This window comes from Ascaphus truei, chromosome 7 (assembly GCF_040206685.1).
Source record: "Ascaphus truei isolate aAscTru1 chromosome 7, aAscTru1.hap1, whole genome shotgun sequence".
Lineage (NCBI taxonomy): Eukaryota > Metazoa > Chordata > Amphibia > Anura > Ascaphidae > Ascaphus > Ascaphus truei.
Genome location: NC_134489.1, coordinates 7,726,083 through 7,749,598, shown reverse-complemented (window position 1 = coordinate 7,749,598; position 23,516 = coordinate 7,726,083). Strand labels below are relative to the sequence as shown.

General features: G+C 48.4%; 1 protein-coding gene across 3 annotated transcripts in view; it reads right to left on the bottom strand.

Annotated features, from left to right (window-relative positions):
* Positions 1–23,516, bottom strand: part of LOC142498676 (cytochrome P450 2G1-like) — a 127,337-nt gene that overhangs the window by 61,882 nt on the left and 41,939 nt on the right. For 2 of the 3 annotated variants that reach the window (XR_012802522.1, XM_075606938.1), the window contains exons 3-4: positions 20,454–20,603; positions 3,556–3,716 (exon numbers count right to left, since the gene is read on the bottom strand). Coding sequence is in view for 2 of the 3 variants with exons in the window: in XM_075606938.1 (XP_075463053.1) it covers positions 3,556–3,716; positions 20,454–20,603 (311 nt within the window). In the remaining variant the exon portion in view is untranslated. The remainder of the gene's footprint in view (positions 1–3,555; positions 3,717–20,453; positions 20,604–23,516) is intronic. The other variant, XM_075606939.1, reaches the window with a different exon arrangement.

Sequence of the window (23,516 nt, the reverse complement as noted above, 5' to 3'; positions counted from 1 at the left end):
CTGACTGCCTTGGGTGACTGACTGCCAGGGTGGGTGACTGACTTCCAGGGTGGGTGAGTGACTGCCTGGGAGGGTGACTGACTGCCTGGATGGCTGACTGATTGCCAGCATTAGTGACTGACTGCCAGGGTGGGTGACTGACTGACAGGGTGGGTGACTGACTGCCTGGGTTTGTGCATGACTGACTTCCCGGGTGGTTGGGAGACTGCCTAGGTGGGTGGATGAATGACTACCTGGGTGGGTTGACTGACTGACTGCCTGGGTGGGTGGGTGACTGCCAGGGTGGTGTGTGTGACTGACTACCTTGGTGAGTGGTGGGTGACTGACTGCCAGGGTGGGTGACTGACTGCCTGGGTGGGTGACTGACTGCCAGTGTGGGTGACTGACTGCCTTGGGTGACTGACTGCCAGGGTGGGTGACTGACTGCCTGGGAGGGTGTCTGACTACCTGGATGGGTGACTGACTGCCTGGGTGGGTGACTGACTGCCTGGGTGGGTAATTGCCTTACTGGATGGGTGATTGCCTGCCTGGGTTGGTGACCGACTGCCTGGGTGAGTGACTGAATGCATGGGTGTGTGACTGAATGGGTGGGTGAATGAGTGACTGGGTTGGTAAATGAGTGACTGGGTTGGTGGGTGGGTAACTGAGTGAATGTGTGGGTGTGTGCATGGGTGTGTGGGTGACTGAGTGGGTGACTGAGTGGGTGGGTGAGTGTTGGGTGAGTGGGTGAGTGACATTGAGTGAGTGACTGCCTGTGTGGTGACTGACCTTGACCAGGGAATCAGGTAAGATTCTCGGATACATTGAAGCACAATGCTCCAGTCAAAATCCTACCCTGAAAACGTTCTTGCAGCTCACCGCCAGGAGTCTTCAGCACAGATCAGAAAGGTAAAAGGGGCATAGGGAATCAAAGTATCCCCAGAACAGTACAGGGGTCCCTATTATAAAGGGGAATGTCCAGTTCATGCCCAAGTCACCCTGGACCTGGTATAGGGGTTCAGGGGGTGCTCCAGATATATGATAAAGCTCTTCAGACCCATCTACACTACTGTCAAAACACACATATCAATAAATAATAATTCATTACCGTAGCGGCTATCTGCTATGGTAATGAAGTTGCATTAATGTACATTTTAATAATAGTGTGCGGGAGCAGGGGGTCACCTGAGCGGTACCGCATTGATTTCTGCCTCAGAGACCCCCTGCTTCCCGAGTTACAGACCCCGGTATGGGGTGGGTGGGTGAGTGACTGCCTGGGTGGGTTGACTGACTGCCTGGGTGGGTGGGTGACTGACTGCCTGGGTGGGTGGGTGACTGCCTGGGTGGGTGGGCGACTGACTGCCTGGGTGGGTGCTTGCCTGCTTGCCTGGGTGGGTGATTGCCTGCCTGGGTAGGTGACTAACTGCCTGGGTGGGTGGGTGATGGACTTACTGCCTGGGTGGGTGACTGACTGCCTGGGTGGGTGACTGACTGCCTGGGTGAATGACTGACTGCCTGGGCAGGTGACTAACTGCATGGGTGTGTGACTGAGTGGCTGGGTGGGTGACTGAGTGACTGGGTTGGTGGGTGGGTAACGGTGGGTGACTGAGTGAATGCATGGGTGGGTGGTTGGGTGACTGAGTGACTGGGTGGGTGGGTGACTGAGTGACTGGGTGGGTGGGTGGGTGAGTGTTGGGTGAGGGACATTGAGTGAGTGACTGCCTGGGTGGTGACTGACATTGACCGAGTGGGTGACTGGGTGGGTGACTGGGCAGGTGAGTGACTGCCTGGATGGGTTGACTGACTGCCTGGGTTGACTGACTGCCAGGGTTTGTGGGTGGGTGACTGCCAGGGTTTGTGGGTGGGTGACTAACTGCCATTGGGTGGGTGGGTGACTGACAAGTTGACTGACTACCAGGGTGACTGACTGACTTCCTGGGTGGGTGGGTTACTGTCTGCCTTGGGTGACTGACTGCCATTGACTGACAGACTGCCAGGGTGGGTGGGTTGGTGACTGACTTCCCTTACTGACTGCATGACTGATTGCCTGGGTGGGTGACTGACTGACTGCCTGGATGGGTGGATGGGTGACTGACTGCCTTAGGGTGGGTGACTGACTGCTAAGGTTGACTGACTGCTTGGGTGGGTGAGTGGGTGGGTGACTGACTAACTTGGTGGGTGGGGGGTGACTGACTGCCAGGGTGGGTGACTGACCACCAGGGTGAGTGACTGACCACCAGGGTGGGTGACTGACTGCCAGGGTGCATGACTGACTGCCAGGGTGGGTGACTGACTGCCAGGGTGGGTGACTGAATGCAAGGGTGGGTGACTGACTGACTGCCAGGGTGGGTGAATGACTGCCTGGGTGGGTGACTGACTGCCTTGGGTGACTGACTGCCTGGGTGGGTGGGTGACTGACTGCCTGGGTGGGTAGTGGGTGACTGACTGCCTGGGTGGGTGACTGACTGCCTTGGTGGGTGGGTGATTGCCTGCATTGGTGGGGGATTGACTGCCTGGGGGACTGACTGCCTTGGTGTGTGAGTGCCTGGTTGAGTGACTGGGTGGGTGACTGAGTGACTGGGTGGGTGGGTGACTGAGTGACTGCCAGGGTGGGTGACTGAGTGACTGCCAGGGTGGGTGAGTGGGTTGGTGGGTGAGTGGGTGAGTGACTTGTGTGAGTGACTGCCTGGGTGGGTGACTGACCTTAACCGAGTGGGTGCTGCTTCCGGCTTCCTTGCCCACCAGACGTTTCCCCCCGGCCCCTGGTTCCTGCGGCTGCTGCCCGGGGCAGGAGTCTGGCGCAGGGGATTGTTGGTTGGCGGGCACGGGGGGAGCTGGGTTGGCAGGCACGGGGGGAGCTGGGTTGGCGGGAGTGGGGGGAGCTGGGTTGGCGGGCGTGGTGGGAGCTGGGTTGGTGGGCGTGGGGGTAGCTGGGTTATTGGGCGCGGGCTCGCCATGGCGCTTCCCCTATCCCACGTTGGGAGCAGGCCCCCACAGGGCATGGCCGCGCAGGGGGCCCGGGTGCCCTGCCTCACGGGGCTCGAACGTGTTCATTACATTGGGTCCTGTGAGGCGGTATCCAGCAGTGCTAAGATCATTTAGAGGTGGAGGCGCTGTCACTGGACGAATCAGGTACACCCCAGGCTCCCTGCAGCGGAGGATCAGGCCTCCTGTAAGCCTATCAGGTAAAGCACACAACACGTACTCACCCAGACATGGGGAGAAAGGGGGCTAGACTTATAAAAAAAACAAGTCGTTCGATGCTGCATTTTTTACCGAATTTTAAAATACTTGTGTTTTTTCTTAGTGAATTTTGACCCACATACAGTATTTTATAGCGCGATAAACCAATGCAAAGTCGATTGGCAATGCACTGATTTTATCAATCTTTAGTGAATAGACCCCTTACTGTGCTAATACAGTAGGAGTGCGTAGAAATGCATTGCTTCAGACAAAATTGCTACGTTAGTGCATTTAAAAGTTTAGAATACTTGTTATTTTGAGTTATTGAAAAGCATTGTTGAGAAGGAGATCATGTGCAGCCTCCCCCTTATCTAGAAATATAAAGCCTTTTACCTGTCCCCAGGTGGAGCTCATAAGAATGAAGGTTTCATTAAACATATTGAGCAGCTTCAGAAACTTCACGTCATCGTACTCGTACCGGTTCCCAAAGACAATAGAGCAGATGACATTGGATACAGCCTGGGCGAAGATATTAGTGGGATTGACTGGTGACTCTGGAGTGGTGAAAAAAATTACTTCTTTTTACAAGATAATGGAATAAGATTCCAGCCTTAGATTAGTCATATGGTACATTGCTGTCAAAGGGCCTCATGCAGAGAGCAGTGCTATTTCAAATCTCGCCATTTTTGGGGGAAATTCGCGCAGAAAACTGCTGAAAATGGCGAGTTACGGAAAACGCGCCATTTTTTTTTTCTTTTTCAAAATCTCGCCGCGCGGCTGGCGAGAACCTACATCTCGCCAGTTTTAAAAATATCCTAATTCAGAGAGCCGCGAACGGCATCTAGCGGCTGTTCACGCCAAGAAAATGGCGCGATTTGCTACTATTTGCCTCGCCAAGAAAAGTTGGCAAGTAGATGGAGCTCGCCGCCTATAGGAAAGGGGGAAAAAATGCGCGATTTTTTTTTAACACATTTCTGCAGCGCGCATCTCTCCAATTCTAACTCGCCACACGCATTAATGCCAAACATTGCAGAATTCGCACATTTCTGCATATGGAGAATAAAACTCTCCAAAAAAGCTACTTTTTATTAAACTCTCCAATTTTTAAATTCGCTGCTCTCTGCATGAGGCCCAAAGTCTACTACCCAAATAAGGGAGAGTTGTGAATTCTGGATCAAAATAAGTACTGTTTTCATTGAAAAGTTCTGACATGTAATAGTGAGGTTTACTTGACATTTAGGAAGACACTAATGATAAAAATAGTCAAGGCTTTAAAGTAGTGTTAATGACAGCCCATGTAACAGTGCACAGTTTTAGCAGCTGTATTGGTCCTAGAAAGGTGTAGGTTTATTGCTGGTGTAGTGGAGCAAAGTCAGAGTTTTTATTTTAGTCTGTGCAGTACTGTATGACTGAGGGAGACAGATGCAAGTTCTTGAAATCTCATGTAAACACTGTATCTGTGTTGAGGTCTCATGCTGGTTTATTATATGGAATTACAAACTGTAGCTAGCGAAACTGCTGTAATTATTAGTATTTTCATATTTACATATGTCGAGGGTAGACAGTGTAAAGGGATGTACTAATCAACATTCCTCCAAACCTGTCTCTCATAAGAAATTTATTGGATAATAGGAAATACATAAAAGTTAGTTTCCAATTAAATTTGGTGAAATAAACTTACATGAACACATTAACTTTGAGAGCAGATGTAGTGCATTGGGCTTACCCAGTCTATCTACTCTGCTACCTGGTGGGAAGGTTCAGATACCCTTAGAATCTTTAGCTCTACCACAGAGTTCCTAAACTAGTGGTCTGCAGAGCAAATGTAGCCCCAAAAGAACCTACATGTGGCACTTAGACTCCCTGTTGCAGTAAATGTCATGCTAGGTGCTTTGTCAGTTACAGTAACTGCAGTTTCTAACACTTAAATCCCCTTGTTAGATAAGGTAATGTAAATATATACCGTATGTAACAGAAGTTACAAATTCTTGCAAAATAATGAAATATAGTATTTATTAAGTGTTTACAAATATCTAAAATTATATTACAATAAACTTAAAAATCTATCTACACCATTCTACTCCTGATCATGCCCATTTGGAGGATTAATTGAAGAGCCCTGCTCTACAACCTCTGCCGGGAAACAGGTCTATTAATACACTACCTTTTCAATGAAGAATGAACATTTCCCCCAAGCCCCCCACCTCTCCCTTCATTGCATGACTTTTGTTCTAGCACTTCTCTTTCTCCAAAATACATTCTTCCCTTCTGCACTTTGTTGACCGTTTCTATAATGTTCCCTTATGTTCATGTGCAAGAGGTTCAAGAACACATGCTCTAAGCCGTATACAAGGTTTCTATAGGAATGCTCTATGTCAACACTTAGGGGACTACATATTAAAGTATCTCAACAGCAAAACTGGACAAACCCAATGGAAATAAACACCATAATCAAAGAAAAGGAATCCCAATTTAGTTGTTCCAATATAAATCTGTTTGTCCCCAAGTTCTGCAACCAGAAGACTTTACAAAATACCCCCCTTTGGGGTCTACATTCTAATGTCTCCTAGCTATAGTACAAAGGTTGTGGAAAACCAGTGTAAAAAAACAAGCCATATTCATCACAGAAAAGGAATACCATTGAAAGCAATTGGAGTGTTTCCTTTGATAGATCGAGTACATTTCTTTTGCACAGACTTTGCCCCAGATTTGCAGTTGGGAGACTTTAGTAAATAACCCCCTTTGTGGTTTAATAGTTTTTTTCCATAGATACTGTAAATGCATGAATTACTTTTCCTCCTTTGACACACATATTCCAAAGAGACAACTGTGAGGATCTAATTACATATATAATTCCAAACTTCAGAACATCTTGGCAGTTTAGTAGATTAATACGCTATCCTTTATTTTTACTTTGGGATTGGCAAAGGTTTACTTTACATTCCAATTAAGTTAGCTACATTGGCTTGATTGTTGACTTAAAAAAAAAAATCTAATTCAGCATGTTTTCTAACTACAATTATTGACAATATTTATCAGGGAAACTGGTGCACCCAGTTGATGCACAGAAGATTATGACTTCCCTGAATATATGTGTAACGGGTATTCCCCCACTCAATCGCATATAGAGTGTATGTGGGGGGGAACCTATATGTTACCAGGTGTGCTGCAGTATTCCCTGGTGGAATTTAAAGGAGGAGCGGCACACTCTTTCAAGGATTGTTTCTGGTTCTGCACTGCGCCACTCAGTTGGCGGGGGCGGGGCTTAGGTTTTCCCGCCAATACCGGACAGCTTTCTGCAAGGTCATTCTGCTCTTCCTTGAGCGCAGCAGCACGTGCATGCTTCCAACTTGGGGAAAGTTGCCATGGCGCTTAGTCAGAGTAGACTAAAGGGTAACCCTCAGGGGGCCCCCCTAACATAAACAAGGTGGTCGGTGCCTCTGACAGGCATATATCCCACGTGGGTGTCACCACAAAAAGTATCGATCTCCACATGGACGTGGGGTCTAGATCTTCATCTAAAATACAGGCGTGTGGCCACCCGGGGATTTTACACATATGATCACAGACCTCCACATCTGATATTTTTGCAGGAAGGCCTCCTACGGCCACCACACGGCGGGGGCTAAAATCTTGCCTCAAGGCCCAGGCGAGGACCTCGTGTCCGGACTTTACAAACATTTTTGGTGAAAAAAAACTATAGGGCACCCCAAGTCTGATCTCAGCAGCGCCTCCAAATGTAATGGGTATTCCCCCACCCAATCGCATATAGAGTGTATGTGAGGGGGAACCTATATGTTACCAGGTGTGGTGCAGTATACCTGTCAGGCTCACAGGAGGTCTGAGCCTCCGCTAGTGAGAGCCTGGGGTGAATCCTCTGGAATGTTCTCGTCAGTCAGCACCTCCACCTATGTAGGATTCTATAGGAATGTAGAATGGGCCTAGTATAGGAACCCACCCAGAAACCACATACACCAGGGTTATGGCTAAAAGGTTTACTGAACGAGCAAATAACACAATAACATCACATCATATTGTATAGCAACACAACACAGAGTATCATACTTTAACAGTGCAACATCATCAGTATGCACAACGATATATATGCCACCCTCTGCCACTAGCTGGCAGCTATAACCTTGCCCCTAACTGGGCTATAACCTCCTTACACAGTATCCCCAAAGTCCTTGTACACAAAGTCCCAAGAGTCCCACAACCCCACCCACGTGTGGAACAGCGCTGCCCACTAAGATGAAGTGTATAGGGTGGTGCACTTGGTGACTTGGATAATACCTGCCCAGTGTTCCTGCTACCGGGTGCGCAGATGACCTTTGCTTGGAATCCTTTGCTCCAGGAGATGATCCAAGATGCCTCCGCCTCAACGGTGGGTGGCTCACGCATGGAGTGATCCACCTTTATAATGTCTCTTTTCTCTGCTAACGCAGAGGATGTATTACCTTCACAGCAATTGCCAGGATAGTCACGGTTCCTGACTGGACCCTCACTTGTCTAGGTTCTACAGGACCCTGTCCCTTGTCTAAGGGGAGTCCCTGTAGTACTGTAGAGAGGAACCTCGCTCAGAAACCCCTAGATGTTGTTGGGTCTTTGCCGACATAGTACTACTTGTGCACCATATAGCACGATCTATTAACTAACTCATGGTATTAATACTGGCTACCTGTATGCTGAACAATACTCATGGTTATTATCACTGATACACCCATTTAAAGAGGTGTTTGTAACTTGTTTATTGCTGTGCTCTTATCACTCGGTGAACAGAAGAGCTCTGGAGAGACTTACCACATTATTTGCAGCAAGCCTGCCCTGTGCAGCGTGACACTGCGGTTTTGTCCTGCATTACAGTTTTAATGTACACTACCAGTATATGCTAATACATAGAGGGAACCACCCCACAGTATATATATCCGCAGGAACAATCTGCCCCGTTTCTGGGTATATACCTGCAGTGAAAACCTGACCCGTTTTCAGCAGAGATACTCACTGTGCACTGAGGAAGCAGACACACCTCCTCTGCCTAAGAACTAGCATTTAACCATATGTAGCTGGACACTTGATCCACTCCAACGAGATTACACCGGGTTCAGGGCTAGAAACTTTCTCAGCAGAGATCTATACCTTACCTGTTCAAACTCTGCCCCGTTTGTGACAAAGTAACGATCTATTAACTAACTCATGGTATTAACACTTGCTACATGTATGCTAAACAATGTTCATGGTTACTATAACTGATACACCCACTTAAAGAGGTGTTTGTAACTTGTTTTTTGCTGTGCCTATATCATCCGGTGAACAGAGGAGCTCTGGAGAGACTTACCACATTTTCAGCAATCCTGCCCTGTGCAGTGTGACACTGCGATTTTGTCCTGCATTACGGTTTAACTGTACTCTGCCAGTATATGCTAACATATAGAGGGAACCACCCCACAGTATATATTTATCTGCAGGAACAATTTACCCTGTCTCTGGGTATATACCTGCAGTGAAAACCTGACCCGTTTTTCAGCAGAAATACTTACTATGTACTGAGGAAACAGACATACCTCCTCTGCCTAAGAACTAGCATTTAACCATATGCAGTTGGACATTTGATCTACTCCAACGAAACTATACTGGGCTCAGACCTAGAAACTTTCTCAGCAGAGATCTATACCTTACCTGTTCAAACTCTGCCCCTTTTGTGACAAAGTAACATTATTTGTAGCAAGCTTGTCCTGTACAGTGTGACATCGTGAACTCTGCCAGCACTGGAGTGTAATTGCACACTACAGATATGTGATGATACACAGAGGGGAATACCCCATACTGCATAATAAATACCTGATCCGTTTCTAGTGGAGCCTCTTAGGAAGAACATATACACATTCCCTGCCTAAGATCCAGCACTTAACTATATGCAGCTGGGTATCTGATTCAATTAAACAATATCTGGCAGTAACTATATATGTGCGAAGAGGTTAAACACTAGAACAGCTAATTTCACTTACCCTCTTTGGCTGTGTGTTTTGCCTTCAGAACCCAACAGGGACCACGTTAATGACACTAGTACAGTTTTTAGCCCATTGAGAGCCTTACTTACGGGCTATCCGCTGCCAGCAGTTATCCCCTGCCTATTCAGGTCTACAAAGTCTAGTTTAGCACCGATAACAACGGATGTACACTATTAAGTTTGGACTTAGGAATCAGCTGTAAGCAGTAACACTTTACATCCTGATAAGCTCTCATATGAGTGCAACCTGTGTGAAACCATCACTTTAGCATTGTTCACTACTGGTAGTGACTAGGAAAACAGAGTAGTACTATAGACTTAACCAGTCTATTTTTATCTGTGTCATACACATCACACTACACAACACGATTTTAACGAAGTTATTTAATAAACCTTTTTTATTTTATGTATATATCACTTCACCCCTGACCAAATTATATTATAAAGGTTTGCTGTGCGCCTCTTAGAAGGGATCTTTGGTGCCTCCTTTAGGCACATCTCTCTATCTCGAGTCCCTGTAGTAACCACAAGCTGAGGTGAGTAGGGCCTAGCTGGGGGCTAAGGGGAGACTTCTGGCCTAGTGCAGGAGGCTACTTTCCTCCCTGCACAAACACACCCTCCCCTCTCTGTGTCCCAGCTCCTAACTGACAATCCCTGTCTTCACACAACATTGTTGCAACTTTGCAGCATGAGAATCTGTCAGCCTTATTGGCTGTCTGGCTGCCTGTGACCAGGGTGAAAGCTGATGTCGCCGGAAGCCCCCGGTGACGCGATCACCCCTGCAACTGCCCTCACGCTGTCGCAGGTAAGAGAGAGAGAACCGAATGTCTGGGGAACCAGAGGGGACCTGGCTACATATGGATATGAACTCTTTGTTTTTTTTCAATATTTTTGTTCTCCAAATTAATTACTGGTCTGTAGCATTGGATTTTTTTAAGCTGCTCTGAGTTGTATTTGCAACGTTCCATCCCTTATACATCCATGAAAAACATTGCATTTTCTCTGATTGAGATAGACATATTTTTTCGAGGGCTTAATACAACTTGGCAAATGTCAGCCTTTTAAATTTGTTAAAAAATTTACTTTGGGGACGTGGTTTGGAGCCTGACCAAGATGGCCGCATGATACTGTAGATCCTCAAATTTTGATTTCCAATCCACAGCAATCCTAATCTATCACAAATTGAATAAACTTATTTCCTAGGAATTTGGATAGCAGTCATTATAGGGATCATTTTGAGACTAAACATCACATAAAATATATGGACATTATCAAATTAAATAAAAGAAAGAAAACAGGAGCTACAGAGGCCTACTGATCACCGCCACAGGAGAGGCGCAGTCTGCCCTGCCCGACACGATACACCTCTGGACGCTAACGGGCACCGAGGTGAGCGGAGCTGGGGGAGTGGGGCGACTGGGGAGAAGTGACCGCAGAAAAGTACCTTCAGCCCTTCAACATGCTGCTGCGCCTGTGCCACACAACGCCTGAGTACACCCCATAACTGGCCCACGTGGGACTCATCCTTCCCTCCCTGCCAACGGGCGAGCGGCTTATCGAGGGGTCGCATCGGCCACCCCCCCCCCTCCTAGAAATCTACTGCCAGAGCGAGAGGTCTGCACCGCCGGAGCTTCATAACACAGCTGAGGCTCGGGGCGGGAGAGAACTGGAGCTCCGGTCTCAGAGCAGCCCAAAATGGCCGCCAGCCGAGACTGACGGAGGGGAGGCAGGGTGCTGGATGCCGGCTCGGTCGGAGGTGCACGGAGGTGCTCGTCCCTGCCTGCTGCCCCCCCCCCATACTGCTGAGGACACAGGATCCTTCCCCCGACCACCTTACCTCTACTCTGACGGGGAAATAACCCTGGCACTGTGCTGAGAGCTGCCCACGGAGCCGCATTGAAGGGAGCGGCGGTCATTTTCGATCGAGGATCCGCGGAGGTGCCTTTATCTCTGCATCTCCTCCCAGAACCCCAAACTACTGGCGCGGGGCTGCTGCAGAGAGGGGAGGACCTGAAAACATCCCCTTGGTCTGCTGGCTGGACCCTCTGCGACACGGTGCGGCGCAGGAGCCGTGAGCCTCCCTTTCATCCCCAAAGGGGCCGCCCTGAGGCTGCAGAACCGAGTGCCATCGGGTGTGGTCGCATAAACCCCCCCTCCAATCCTCCCCTCAAATAAAGACGCAACAATCTCCCCCCTCACCCCCCCAAATAAAGACAAATAAAGAAAAGTGAAGCACATACATAAAGGCAGAATGAGAAGGCAGGGGGCCATTTTCTTTTCAGAGACCCACCAGGACGCCACCAGACACTGCTCTCCCCAAGTCAATTGACAATAGCACAAAACCCTAAACCCAGCGACCAGAGCAGGGGGGGGTGGTCCCCACAACTAGGGAGACAGACCAGAGGGGCACATCACCACAGCTGCAAGTGGGAGGAGGGGTGACCATCTCACATTGAGCTGTTGAATGAATCATACTGCCACGGTGCAAAGACCCCATATATCCCCTCATAACCTGGGCGTCAAAGACTAAGGGTTAAAGATTAACCATAACCAGAGCCTATACATGCATTTTATAGGATACCTCATACCACAGACCCTGAATGATAAATAAACTACGGTCAATAAACAGTACCCACCTGCAGTGATATAGCTGGAGGGGTCCCGGCCTCGCACCACTTGGGATCTTCCGAAACAGAAGTAATTAAAACAAAGATGTTCCGAGAGCTTCCGGTGAAGTCAGGGAACATGGTCGGATAGTCGATGCGCTACCGCCACCCTCACAAGCAAATTGCATGATCGAGCGACCCAAACCACACAAAAAAGCATAAAAAACACACAAACAACTTAGCAGACGTTAGGGAAGATGACGGCCCGCCCAAAAGGGACCCAAGGCCCAGGAGTCACAAAATACTTTACCCCCGCGCACCGCCCCATTGAACAGAGCGGGGACTCCCAAGATGGCGCCGAAGAAGCAGCCCATGCGGCCCTAACGGACTTAGCCCCCGACTCAGGCTCAGCAGACTTACAAGAACCGGGGCTGAACAAACACTATTTCGAAGCCCTCTTCCAAAGAATGCATAAGGAGCTACGCAAAGAAATCCAAACGGACATGAACATGGTGCTGGAAGCCTGAGAACTGAAATACATGGGCTATCCAAGCGCACTGAGGTGCTGGAACGCAAAGTCACAGACGTAGTTGGCACACAACACGCAACAGAGGACGAAGTCATACCGTAAGACTCGGCCAAGAAGTCGCAGACCTAAGAGACACCCTGGAAGAACAAGAAGACAGGGACTGAAGTCAAAACCTGAGAATCAGGAATATACCAGAGACGATCACCGCCGAGGGGCTTCGTGCCTACCTTCGCAAACTATTCCTACAACTATCCCCAGACCTGTCGGAGCATGATCTCCAGATGGACAGGGCGCACAGAGTGCTGGGCCCCAAACCTGCGGACCCTGAACGACGCAGGGATGTAATCATAAAGCTCCACGCATACTCAGCCAAGGAGAAGATCATGGCTGCAAGCAGGAGAGCAAGAGATATCCAAGTGGAGAACATACCTCTACAGATCTTCAGCGACCTATCCAGATCCATGCTAGAAAAAAGGAAAGAAATGAAGCCCCTCAGGAACATACTACAAGAAAGGGGAATCTCCTACCGTTGGGGTTTCCCCTTTAAGCTGATCGTCCTGAAGAATGGACGTCACCATACAATTTCCAGACCAAAGGATTCGCCGGCGTTCCTAAAAGTGTTGGGGCTGAGTCAGCAACAGGACAACAGACCACCAGCCAAGTCCCCCACAAACAATGATGAGATGGAGGTTCCCCGGGCCTCTGAAAGGCTGGCCAATCAGAACACAGAGGCCCCTAAGTAACGGACATACCACCTGAAGCACGATGACGGTCCCCCCAAAGGGAACAACAAACTATGAAAGCAGCCCAAAAAAAAAAAAAAAATAAGCAGAGAGAAGCGACGTCTCCCCAGCCCTTCGCTGACCCGAAGCAAGTAAACCCCATCAACCACCGATCTGCCTATGGAACCTACTCTACAAACTTGCCCTCCCCCTCCTCCCTGAAGCTTCACCTGCACCTCCAATCCCACTACCCAGCAATTAACCAACGCATGTCAGACACCTCACCCCCCCTCACCCCCTGACTCACCCCCCTCCCACACTCCCCCCCCTTTTTTTTCCCCACCCCTCCTCCCAGATCCCCCCCTTGATACCCCCCTCTATCCCCACTCCCCACGACCTACTTTCATCCCCCCCCCCACCCACACATCCTGCCCCGCGATCCTGCAACAAACCCCATCAGTGAACTAATATCCCCCCCACCCCATCAAGGAGGAAAAGCTCTCACTACTCACCTCATCGGAGCACCAGAAGATATCCTGGTCGACCGCGTCCAGGCCGGTCAGCATTCGATCGAAGTCCTGCCCTGAGGTAGCGAGCTGATTGACCCGGCTAGCCCCCCCGAAGAGGACAAGCACCACCTTGACCTACGGAGTGAACTGAGGTACTGTTGAAACCCTCCACGGGCGCAGAAAGCGAAGCCAACCGACGCACCTGCAACACGCCTGCATGAACAGAGGACGCAGCCCCCTGTATGAACAGAAGAGTTAGACCCCCTGTCCACCTTCATACCCCCCCCTCACAGGATGATGGGACCCAGTGACAGGCCTGCCACTTCACGGTCCGAGGAGCCCAGGTCGTATAAACCCTTCTTTTCCCAGTCCCCCTCGGACTTTTGTCAATATGCTCTTTAAAAGCAGCCTAGCAGGGGAAAGTTAGCCAATTTAGAAAGAGCAATGAATATACTGTTAATCCAGGATGTACCTGCAACCCCTATACCACTCCCTTATATACCCCCCGCTCCCCTTCCCCCCCGCTCCCCTTCCCCCCCGCGCTCCCCTTCCCCCCCGTTTCCTCCCCCCCCGCTCCCCCTCCCCCGCTCCCCTTCCCCCGCTCCCCTCTCTCCCCCCCTCCCCCCCCCGCTACCTGCCCATCCTCACTCCCGATCCCCCGTTTTTTATTGTCTAGCCTTAAGCAACAATCAAAAGCAAAATGCAAATGTGGTAAGGTAGAAACCAAATGATCACAACAAAAAACAATGAGGTAATGCAGATACTAGCAAATGGACTATGCAGAAATAAGATATAAGCAAAAGACAATTAGAAAATGCAAATGATATATGTAAGATGCCAATTGATCACGTAAGAAATAGAGTTGATAAGCAGACAAAAGCAAATGTACCCCCTAGCAATAGGATATATGTATCAGATGATAAGAAAATGCAAATGTCATATGATAAATGCCAAATGTTGTGTTTTTCCATACAAGTTGTCAAAAAGAGAAGAGACAAAGGGTTAATAAAAAAAATGTCTACCCAGCCCACATGGGCTCCTAAATAAGACAAGCCAGATAGGCATCCACCCCCTGACAAGTGGTTCCTTCCCCCTCCCCTGCCCACCCTCCTCTCTCCCCCCCCCGTCCCCTCCCCCCCACCCCCCTGCCCCCCCCCCTCCTCACCCCCCCGCTCTCCCTCCCCCCCCCCAAATGACAAGATACATGCAAAGACAGAAAGGGAACAACACTATCCCGAACTAAGACAAACCAGACAGACATCCTTATCCTGTCCAGAGACTCCCCCCACCTCCCCCCCCCTTTTTTGCCCACCTCCCCCTCCCCTCCATCCCTCCCCTCCCCCCCCTCCTCTCTCCCCCCCTCTCCCCTTCCCCCACCTCTCCCCTCCCCCTTCCACCTACCTCTCCCCTCCCTCCATTTTCCCTCCCCCTCCTCCCCCCTCTCACCTCCCAGCCCCCCCCCTTCCTCCCCTCTAACCCCCCCACCAACCCCCCGTCCTTTCCCTCCATCTTGAAGAGGAACGACGCACCTCTATAGCGGAGAAGTGGAAAATAGCATCTAGAGGAGACGAGGCTAACTCCGGGCCCAGAGTATCCAAAAAGCGGGTTGATAAATATTGAACGCCCACAACATAACAATATAGACGATATAAATGTTGACCGACAAAATAGAGGTCTTAAAAAAGGTTTTGTTTCTTCCCAAGGTTTATGTGATGATGTTTAGAAATTTGAACATCACATTAAAATTTAAACACTAAGTGGTCTCCATAGAAGTGGTTTTAAGTAAGTTTTCACACAGAGGGTGTGGGACCCTCTTTCCGGTCTCCGAACGTTTTCTGAGTTCTGGAAGGATCTCTAGGGGTAATAAACCCCGTACCTCTCTCGCCCACAGGGGAGAGGCCTACTTTCTAGGGCCATCTGAAGGCCCAACGACCCCCACCCTCCCTATTGTGTCTCCCTTCCCAACCCCCCACCCTCCCCCACCCCCCCCACTCACCTACACAAACTCACCTAAGGCTCGCAGGACTAGTAGCCCTCACTGTGGGAATACAGAGGGCCTCGAAGCTCAGAGCTCCGAAAAACAAGCACGCCACAAAATGACAGACATAAAATTAATCACGCTTAACATAAAGGGACTAAACTCAAATAAAAAAAGAAAACTAGCGCTCCAGGAACTCAAAAAAACAAAAGGGGACATCGTTTTCCTGCAAGAAACACAATTTAACTCACCAGTTCCCCCAAATACATTCAAGAGCCTGTTCCCACAGGCTTTCTACGCATCCTCCCCGAGTAAAAAGAAAGGAGTAGCATCCTAATAAGGAACAATGTCCCCTTCACCCTAACTCACACTCAATCAGACCCAGAGGGAAGATTCCTGGTGCTCCGGGGTACTCTAGCAGGTTCACCCATAACATTGGTGAACATATACGCCCCCAATGAAAATCAAACCCAGTTCCTCAAAAAAGTACTGGACTCCCTGGAACAGCAGGCACTCTCTTCCTTAATTATAGGAGGAGACTTTAACATGGTCGCCTCACACACACAAGATAAAACAAAAACTCCAAAAGACCTACCCAATGCAACTCAAGGCACATCTTACATGATCCAATCACAAAAAAAAGCAAAAAAATTCAGGGAAATAATAGAAGAATTCTCCCTGGTCGATGTGTGGAGAGCTCAGCACCAGGGTCAAAGGGATTACACCTTCTTCTCCGCCCCTCATCAGTCCTACTCGAGGTTAGACTATTTTCTGGGTACCAATAACATACTCCAGGCTTCCTCCCACTCCAATATCGGCCCAATTACCTGGTCTGACCACGCACCAGTGGAACTCACCCTCACCCTACCCTTTGTCAAAAACAATCCCTATAAATGGAAGTTGAATGATTCCCTACTCAACTGCCCAGAGACAGAGACAAATATAAGACGCAAACTCTCCTCCTTTTTCCAGATAAACGCAGGTACGGTCTCGGTCCCGGCTATGCTTTGGGAGGCACACAAGGCCTCAATTAGAGGGAATTAATCTCGATATCGGCCTATAAGAAAAATCAAAAAGCTAAACTCCAAACTGAACTAACAGATAAAATCAAACACCTAGAGCAGCAACACAAAACAACAGCATCCAAAAAAATACTAAAGCAATTAAACCAAACGCGAGCAGCTCTCAAACAAACACAATTAGAGGAAGTAGAAAGGGCCCTAAGATGTACAAAACAAAAATTCTTTGATAAAGGAAACAAAGCCGATAAGCTTTTAGCCTCGAAACTTAGAGGCATACGGGTAAAGTCACAAATATCCAAAATCCACACAAAATCAGGGAAAATGACATTCACTGGCGACACACTTTATTCGAGCTCGGCTAGTCCCACGAATTAGGGTATACCCGGGTGTATTCAGGTTTTTGACTGTTTTCTGCCCGAGTGCATTGCGTTATTTTCCAGGCAGGGATTGAAGCATTTTATTCCCGCTGGCTGCAATACTGCACAGTATATATATATATACTGCATTACAATTCATGAATTTATGCCATCTGGTAGGCACGCGAAGCATTGCAGCCTATTAAATCCTAATCATTATCATTTAACAGATCAGCCGCCTGTCAGCCAGGCATGAACCCAGGCTGGGAAGGCAAACGCAACGGGGCTTGTCAGAGGTGAGGAGCGGCGCATTCCAGGTATCTGCCAGGTACATACTGGGTATTTGCTCGAATAAAGTGTGTCGGTGCAGTATGACGAAAAAGAAATAGCACAAGAATTTGCTGACTACTACTCTCAACTGTATAACCTACATCCTCTGGGCCAAAATCCGACCCCCTTAGAGACAATCTCGAAATACCTGGAGGAGTGCTCCCTCCCCTCCCTTTCACAGGCCGAACTAGATAAACTAAATAAAGACATTACCCTAGAAGAACTAACCGAAGCCATTAGCTCCCTCAAATCCGGCAAAAACTCCGGGCCCGGACGGATTTTCTAACACTTACTATAAGACATTCATGCTGACTCTGTCCCTTACTTACTTGACATGTTCAACTCTTTCTTACAAGGAGAGCCAATCCCCGCTAACATCACTGCAGCAAATTTAGCCATTATCCACAAGGAGGTTCGAGACCCGCTCCTTTGTGGCAACTACAGGCCAATATCCCTACTTAACTCAGATCTCAAAATTTACAGCAAGATACTAGCAAACAGGCTCAACCCAATTCTCCCCAGACTCATTAATACAGATCAAATAGGTTTTGTGTCAGGAAGACAGGCCTCCGACAATACCCGCAAAATAGTGGATATCATCGACCACGTGCATCTCACAGGAACCAATGCAATGATCCTGAGCCTCGACGCAGAAAAAATGTTCGACAGGATCAGATGGTCCTTCCTAGACCAAACAATGCTGAAGTTTGGTTTTAGTGGTCCCTATTTAGAGGGTGTTAGAGCCCTCTACCAAAACCCCACAGCATATGTAAAAATTTCAGGTGGACTATCAGACCCAATTACAATCAGAAATGGGACCAGACAGGGCTGCCCGCTATCCCAACTCCTATTTGCCTTAACAATTGAACCATTGTCAGCCAAAATTAGACAACAAAAGGGCATCAATGGGATTTTGATCACCACAAAGGAATACAAAATTTCCCTATTTGCAGATGATGTGATCCTGACCCTCGCTGACCCCCACATCTCCCTCCCGAACCTACAAAAGGTACTCCACCAATTTGGAACAGTCTCTGACTATAAAATAAATATAGACAAGTCAGAAGCACTTAACATATCCCTCCCAATCACAACGTGGAAGCTTTTGCAGTCCAATTATAAATACAAGTGGAGCACCACATACATCAAATACCTAGGTATAAGAATCTCGAGCTCCCATGGATCCCTCTATCAATACAACTACCCCCCACTATTTGATCAAATTAAAAAAGACTTAGAGTCGTGGAAAAAACATCAAATATCATGGTTCGGGAGAATAGTCTCCCTCAAAATGAACATCCTACCTCGGCTGTTGTACTATTTCCAAACACTCCCCGTAGTCGTCCCACTAACAGCCATAAAAAATGTACAGGCCCAAATGTTCCAATTTATCTGGAATGACAAGAGATGGAGGGTCCCCAGATTGGTAATGTTATCAGCCAAACTAAGAGGAGGTCTGGGGGTCCCGATGTGGTCAGGTACTACCTCGCAGCCCAGCTAAAGCAAGCCGTAGTTTGGAATTGCGACCCGGCAGCGGCCCGCTGGCTCGAGATAGAAACACATTACGCAGCCCCGCTACCATTTCAGCTACTTCTGTGGTCCCAAGGAGGAAAAGAAGGAGGATCAAGGAGGTTTGATCTAGGAGCAATGACATGCACGTGGGACTCGTGGCTGAAAAGCAAAGGGAAGTATGGTCTGCTAAACACCATCTCACAAATCACCCCGATCTTTGGGAACCCGAACTTCCCGCCCGGGTGCTCCAAAAAGCAATTTGCCCAATTTCAGGGGCTTGGAATAAGGCTGGTTGCAGACTTGCTGAAAAATGGAGAGATTGTAACATTTAAAGAGGTACGGGACAAATACCAAGCTCAACACCTCCACCTATTCAAATACCTACAAATTAGACATTTTTTGCTCTCGCTCTCGCAGAACTCCAAATTTCCCCCACCCACCAGATTCGAAACACTATGCAGTAAAGGCAGGTATCAAAGAGGCCTAATCTCTGAGATATATAGGGGGATAGAGTCAGCATCAGAATCCCCGACCCACCACTATATGCAAAAATGGTCTGCGGACTTAAATATACAAATTGACAATGAGGAGTGGGAGGATATCTGGGAGATGGCAGCAGAAACCTCAATCTGCACAGTAACAAAGGAGAATATCTACAAAATTCTATTCCAATGGTACCTGACCCCAGCTAGACTGAGCCAGATCTTCCCCGGCACCCCAGACCTGTGCTGGAGAGGATGTGGTCAAAAGGGAGACATGGCCCATATTTGGTGGGTTAGGATCCAGACGCTGCTCTATGAGACAACGGGAATTCCTCTCCCCTAGACCCACTGTCCCTGGTGCTGAGTAGACCCTTTGACGACCTACCCCCACCCATGAGTAGACTGGTCTCTGCAATCTTGACTGCAGCCAGGTGCTCAATAGCAGCAGCCTGGAAGTAGGTCAAAGCCCCTGCAAGAAACACAGTCATAAGGCGGGTGGATGAAGTAATGTCTATGGAAAAATTAACAGCTATGCTGCACAAAAAAATGACACAGTTCTGGAACACATGGGACCCATGGATAGGACCCCAGGGCTTCAGATAAAGACATAAAGCGCAAACCCTAGTGAAGGGAATAACCCAGATCCCAAAGGTGGGAGACGTAGACGAGCCAAGGGGGACTTCCCCCCCCCCCCGCACCCGCCCTCCTTTTCCCACTCTCCAACCCTCCCTCCCCTCCTCCCCCCTCTGTCTGTCTACCCTCCTCCACTCCCAGCCCCCCCCCCCCACCCCTCCCCCTCCTCCACTCCCTTAACCCCTACAATTAAAAAACAATGTTGGCTAGCATGCACTCAATAAAGTCGAACTTAAACAATTTTATGTTACTGAAAAGTATGTACTCATTAACGGAAATGTCAATGCCAATAAAAAAGATTGATACAATTTTTTTTTACTTTGATCCAAAAGTTTGCAAAAAGTTTGCAAAAATTTTGCAAAAAGTTTGGGTGATACTAAAAAGTCAATGAACATAGCTTTTTTGCTCAATTTTTCTTACTTTCACTTTTGAAATTTACATTTTGTGAGAGCCGAACAGACCTTGAAGAATAAACCTATGAGGGGTTGGAAAGCTCTGTATACTATAATTTCATCAAGGAAGAACTCTAATGTGGATCCCCTAGAAGATATCACAACCTATAACAGATGAGATGAGAGCCTAACACTAGACAGTCAGATTCATACGTTTATATGTCTTGAGCTCCTCCACCAGACTCTGAGCCTCCTCCTGGATCCTCTCCTCAATGCTCCTTCTCCCCATTCCAAAATTCCTCAGGGTCATAAGGGAAAAGCGTCGCAGCTGCTTCCAGCGCTCACCACTGCTCAAAACAACCCCTGTAAAAAGAACATACTGTATCCTGGAGCATGCCATGTATATAGAGTATTAACAACCTTAATTCCTGTCATTATTAACTTGTTTTGCAATGAGACTAATGAGAAGAATATGCAGGGATCAGATTTTAAAGATAAACAGATATTAAAGCACAAATATGTGTAATTCTTGTTATGCAGTGCCCAATTAGTGAACTGAAGCACTCACAGCTGGTCTGTTGCAGTCAATACAGTATAGATCAAGCTATCTGCAAGCTGAAGTCCTCCTCAAAATGAAATGATAAGAAGAACATAGCATAATACAATTTAATATGCAGTTACAGGACAGGGAAAAGTAGGGAATGCAGTCATATTTTCCAAGTCCATTTAGCCCAATAAGTGTGTTATGGGCACACTCAAGTCTCCCTGGAATACACAAAAAATTGCTGCAGATCTGCCTCCAATGTCTCGCTCCGCTTCTCGTGTCGGTGATGGCCTTGCCGGTATGGAAACTTCTGTGTCTGTGTGCGCACCACAGAACAGTGTCTCAGTGCAATCAGGATGGCTGGCTGGACTGTACGGTGTCCTCCGAGTGGCAAAATACCCTACACGTTTCGCCTTCCTCACGGGTTCCGATATTCTGACGAAGACGAAATGCGTTGGTTTTTTGTCACTCAGAGGACACCGTACAGACCAGCCATCCTGATTCCACTGGGACACCGTACTTGGTGCGCACGCACACGCGGAAGTTTCCATACCGGCAAGGCCATTGCCGACACGATAAGTGGAATGAGACATTGAAGGCAGATCTGAGGCGGTTTTTGGTGCATTCCAAAGAAGCTGCCCTTAACACACTTATTGCGCTAAATAGACTTGGAAAATGTGAGTGCATTCCCTACTTTTCCCTGTCCTGTAACTGCAAATGAAATTTAATTCTGCTATGTTCTTCTCATCATATCATTTCGAGGAGAACTTCAGCTTGCAGATAGCATGATCTATACTGCATTGGGTTAACTGACTGCAATAGACCAACTGTCAGTGATTCGGTTCACTAATTGGGCACTGCTGTAAGGATCCGCGAGTCCCGCTACCCTCAGCGTGCCCCCTCGTTACCTTGGCCTACGATCGGGTGCTCAGCTTTCCCCACCTCCTGCGGCGCATCACCAGGGCCATCTATCAGCCGTCAGATTATGGGCGTGCGCGCATCACCCGCGGAAGTTTATACCAAACCCTCTGGTCCCGCCTCCGAGTTGCGCGTGCTCTACGTGCGCAGGTACCACATCATCAACCTCCGCCTCTAAGCCCTCCCACACCTGTCTCCTGCACCAATCGCAGCAAGGGCTCCTGATGCGCGTTCTCTTGCCTTGTTCTCATTGGTTCCTGTTTGCCTTATATGCTCAGCCATTTCACTGGTTTATCGGTTGAGCATAAGCCTTACTGCTAGAGAAGTGTTCACTTCTGTCTTGCCTCCACAGTCTTGTTGTGTCTCCAGATCCTTGTTCCTGACCTTAGATTTTCCTCGGGACTCCGCTCTTCTGTTCTCCTGACCTCGGCTAAGTACAACCATCCGCACTTCTCCATTCCAACCCCGGCTATCTCCTCGACGATCCATTCCAACACTGACCTCAGCTAAATACTACGACGATCTGCCTCTCTCCAATCCAGACCACGGCTAATTACCTCCTATGATCCACTACTGTCCAACACGATCTTGGCAAGTATTACTGATCATCCAGACCTCTCCTACCTCAACCTGGCTACCTCGACCAATCTACACTCCAAACGCCCCCACGCGGCTGTGGGTTGGTGTTATATCAAATCCCCACCTCGGCCTCGCCGTCACGCTTTGTTTGGTGAGCACTCCGTTATACTGCTGCAGCCAAGCTTAATCTAAAGCTTAACCGCATTTTTTCTCGGCTTTTTGTTTTCCCCGTGGAAATTGGCCACGCGCCAGCTGCATCTTGCGGCCGCGTGCGGCCATTTCTCCAATCAGCACTAATGGCGCTGAACAAAGGAAGCGCCTGCGGCGCTGGAGAAAAAAAAAAAAGCCCGCGTCTGAATGCATTTGAAAAATAACTGCGGAGGTGGCCGCTTTAGACTAAGGGCGGCCGCCACTGTAGTATGCTCAGCCCAACAAACATGGACCCTGCTGAGGTGGGGCAAGTCTTGAGCACGCACACCAGCATGGTTCCTTCTTCCCATGCCGTAACAGCTAAACCCCTTCCGCCAGATATCTCAGAGCCTATGCAACTTGGGGGTAACAAGTTTTCTTCCAGCAAGAAACTGCATAGACGCAACGCCGGGCGTTGTCTCTACTGTGGCAATCCCGGGCATCAGGTTCTCTTTTGTCCCCTATAAACACACAGAGAAAATGTCGCTCACCAAACAAAACAACAACAAAATAAACATAAACAAAAGCTACCTGGTGCTTAGGAGAAAGAAGGCAACATGAAACACACAAGTAATCACAAGGATTACATAAAGCTCCCAATAGTAACACTCATGATACTGCACCGACACACTTTATTCGAACAAATACCCGGTATGTACCTGGCAGATACCTGGAATGCGCCGCTCCTCACCTCTGACAAGCCCCGTTGCATTTGCCTTCCCAGCCTGGGTTCATGCCTGGCTGATGGGCGGCTGATCTGTTAAATGATAATGATTAGGATTTAATAGGCTGCAATGCTTCGTGTGTCTACCAGATGGCATAAATTCATGAATTGTAATGCAGTATATATATATATACTGTGCAGTATTGCAGCCAGCTGGAATAAAATGCTTCAATCCCGGCTTGGAAAATAACTCAATGCACTCGGGCAGAAAACAGTCACAAACCTCAATACACCCGGGTATACCCGAATTCGTGGGACTAGCCGAGCTCGAATAAAGTGTGTCGCCAGTGTAGATAACACTAAAGGTAGAAATGTTATTACA